Genomic DNA, 3709 nt, shown 5'->3' on the forward strand with positions numbered 1-3709 from the left:
AAAAAAAGGGGCTTGCACAATGACCACTGACTAACACTGACTCCAAAATTTGCAAGGACACCACAACCAGGCACCAATCAAACCCACTCCCCTCTTAGAACAAATACAGTCTCTATCAGCTCCCAACATGATATAGGAATGGAAAAAAACACAATCATAACATAATTAATACACAAAGCGCAACGCAGATAAAACCGAAATGAAACAATCGACCGCAATAACCTGTAAGAGAAACAGTGCTTTTGACAGTCAGGTCTCCACTGCGCGGACTGTATGCAATAAGTCTTGATTTTTGATTATATTTATACCCTCTCACCGAAAAGTAACACAGCTGCACCACAGCACCAGTACCGTCTGTTATAAGGTCAAACAGATGTCTCTCTTTTCCCATAAATGCCCGCCATGTTAACTGTGGAAAGAAAAAAGAAAAACAAATTCTTTCTTCTGTTGGTGTCAGGCTGGGTGGTGTGTCGTCTTCTTCCTCTTCTTCTTTCTACCGAGCAGGAGATTGTGTAATGTCACCCAGCATCTCGAGTGCAGGGCAAGGGTTGTCGATCGGTACCTATCAGAGGAAATGGTCCAGCATTATAGGGATTTTAACCACCATGGACATTCGACAGGCAGCATATATAGCAGTACACCTGCCTGACCCCATAAGGTGCTTAGGTATTTGATGAAAGCGCAAGCGCAAGTGTTGTGATGGATTACCATGTGCCCGGATCCGAGTATCCAGTAGAATTTCAGGTTCTTGTACGACTTGACGAAGGCCTGGGTGCCAGCCGCCTCACCGCCCTTGCAGTAGACCGGCTTCCTGGGCGCGTCCGTGAACTTCTTCAGGCCTTTCCACCTGACGACAACATGTACACATGCATCAACGGATAAGCTCACTTGTCCTTACAAACACACATACACAGAAGTGTATTCTGCACAGGTGAGTTGCAGCAATTACTTGAGCTTCTGGACCCAGTCCAGTGTTCCCTTGGTTGCGCAGATGAGATCGAGCTGCAAGAACCAAGTTGATTAGTTGGATCTCATTACAAATGCGTGTGAGCTTGAGCTTGGGTCTTTCACCCATACCTGTCCGCTGTAGATGGTCACCTCCACGCCAAGTTTCAGGAGCTCGTCAACCTGCATACATCCATCATCACTCACATCAGGTTAATGAATTGAACCATTAGCTAGGAGAATATAAACAATGAATGAATGAATCAATGAATTACCTCGTGGATTCTAGGATTCATGAAGTTGCCTCTGAGGGCCTCGAACACGTCGCCCGACTGCTCTCCCCAGGTGAAGTTTCGGGGGACGATGCCGAGCTTGGCCTTGACCTCGGTGTTCATGAGGCCGCCGAGGCCGCCTTCCCTCGTCGCCTTGGAGCTCAGGTAGCCCGCGTACCCCACCTTTCTCACGGCCGCCGCGTCCGCCGCCGAGTTGTCCTTGAGGATGTTGTAGAAGTTCTGCCACGCCCACACGATCAAGCCCCACGATGTATCAAAACTTAGAACCCAAAGCTCAGGTAGCTCGTGTACCCCACCTTCCTCGGGGACGGAGGAAGAAGAGGGACAGAGATCAGGAAAGGAATATGAACTGTGCGTACGACGTTGTTGCTGTGCTGGTGGACGGCCGACTCGAGCTTCGCCCACGACGTCTCGGCCGCCGCGTACTGCTTCGCCTTGAGCTGCGCCTTGATCTGCTGCGCCAGGCTGCGTAAGTACGTGTCACTCAGTTAACTGCTTTTTTGGGTACGTGGTAACATACTCTTCGTCGTTAGTTAAGTAGAGATCAAAAGTGAAGGCATCGAAGATAGATAATCGTGAAGAAATGGAAGGGTTTAACCTATCGCATTGCTGCAGTCCGTTCTCGTCGATACGGGACAATTGGTACAGCAACGGCCCCCACGACAACTGCATCCAGTAAACCGATCCACAAGAATCCAGTAAATATATAGGAGTAATTCTGTTAATTAGTTACTCGATCGATTTTTGCAAGCACAGCTATCTCTCATCACTTAGACTTACCACGGAGTCCTCGGGTGAAATCCAGCTATCACCGAGGGCCACACCTGCATGGTTCGTGGTAGTACGTACAACAATTAATATTCACCAAAAATCAGTTAATGGATTACCATTAGATTAGATGCATGATGGGCTAGCTCGTTAATCATCAATTAATGGATTTGCTAAAGATATTGGCTGTACCTCCAAGCTTGGCGTGGAGGCGTCCTTGGCGGATGGCCTTGAGCGCGGCGAGGGCGGTGGTGACGGCGAACTTGCCGCCGTAGGACTCGGCCACGATGTAGAGTGGGCTCCCCTGCAGCCGCGTCTTGTGACGGTAGAGCTCGATGAGCAGCGCCGTCAGGTCGCCCGCCGCCTCGGCGTCCGTGCGCGCCATCAGCCTCTGGTTGCCGCCCTCCACGAAGCTGAACCCCGTGCCCACGGGGTTGTCCTGCACGGCCCACCTCAGCATCAGAATTCAGAGATCAACCGGCCATCGCCATTGCCCGGCCGCACGCGAGGAGGAAGAAGAAGAAGAAGAGAGTACTTACTACGAAGAGGAGGTCGGCCTTGTTAAGCCAGGTGGTGGCGCGGGGCTTGAGGTCTGCGTCCAGTGGCCCGATCTCCATGAAGTTGCCGTAGCCCGTCCCCGACCCGCCCTGCAATGCACGCCATGCCAGATTGAATTACTAGCATGGAAGATACTCCATGGATTGCTTGATTAATTGGTACTCACCGGGCCGCCCTGCAGCCACAGCACGGTCGGCCATGGCGCTGTGCCGTTGTCCACGCGGTGGGGGCTGCGGTACAGCCACCAGAACATGTGCGCCTCTGCAGTTCAGTTGTTAACCACGCGGGCACCATGAGCAACCATGACCAGTGCAGTGCTGATTCGATTGGGAAGGAATTTTCTTACTTGGTCGGACTTCCACGTATCCCCACTCCTCCGACCCATCGGCGGTGCCGCCAGCGGCGGCGCTGGAGGGCAGGACGAGGAGGAGGATGACGAGAGCGGCGTAGGATGGCAGGAGCACCCTCGCCGCCGCCATTGTGGTTGTGACTGTCGCTGTGAGCTGTGTGGTGTGACAAGGACTCGTCTTGGACCGCAGGACGCACGCAGGAGGCCGTGTGATGCTGGATATATACTGTGGTGGTGGGACCCAGGTTTGACTTTCAAAAAATCCTATGCGCACTACTCCCTTCGTTCCAAATTACTTGTCGCAGGTATGGATGTATCTAGATGTATTTTAGTTCTAGATACATCCATTTCTTCGACGAGTAATTTGGAACGGAAGGAGTACATTTTTGAAATTGGGGGAGTATAGGGCTGTATCTTTATTATTAAACAAGAATATGTACATTGTTGTTGGCACACAACCATTAATAATAAGAAAATAGTTTAGAAAACAAGCATCAATCTAAAACATCAAGCCATTAATACAACTAATTACATATGCAATTAATTAGTTCTATTTAAATAGAGAATTTTTTAGCAAAATAAATTTAGAAATCAAGTCATTAATTAATGAAAATAATATCTGATGAATGTTTGTTCGGAAAGGTTTCCCAGCGAACATGCGAATTGTCGTTCGATTATCTGCCGTGAATCGCGACACAAGACTTGCACCACATCGGCTTTCCAGACTCGTTAACTATAGACAGCATCCTATCGAGCATCCAATCTTTTTTTCTCTTCACAAAAAAAGAGAGCAACG

General features: G+C 49.7%; 1 protein-coding gene across 2 annotated transcripts; it reads right to left on the reverse strand.

Annotated features, from left to right (window-relative positions):
* Positions 1-189: 189 nt before the first annotated feature.
* LOC119331695 (serine carboxypeptidase-like 51) lies at positions 190-3084 on the reverse strand. Of its 2 annotated transcripts, none has more exons than XM_037604862.1 (12): positions 2911-3084; positions 2731-2825; positions 2546-2653; positions 2199-2445; positions 2019-2062; positions 1837-1904; positions 1598-1703; positions 1221-1457; positions 1078-1128; positions 950-1002; positions 709-847; positions 190-562 (listed from the first exon to the last, which is right to left on the reverse strand). In XM_037604862.1, exons 1-12 carry the CDS (start codon positions 3041-3043, stop codon positions 494-496), a joined length of 1350 nt encoding a protein of 449 aa, XP_037460759.1. In that variant the 5' UTR covers positions 3044-3084; the 3' UTR covers positions 190-493. The 2 variants fall into 2 exon arrangements, with proteins under 2 accessions (XP_037460759.1, XP_037460758.1); XM_037604861.1 differs by having other exon boundaries at positions 1535-1703.
* Between the last annotated feature and the right edge of the window lie 625 nt (positions 3085-3709).

This window comes from Triticum dicoccoides, chromosome 7A, assembly GCF_002162155.2.
Source record: "Triticum dicoccoides isolate Atlit2015 ecotype Zavitan chromosome 7A, WEW_v2.0, whole genome shotgun sequence".
NCBI lineage: Eukaryota > Viridiplantae > Streptophyta > Magnoliopsida > Poales > Poaceae > Triticum > Triticum dicoccoides.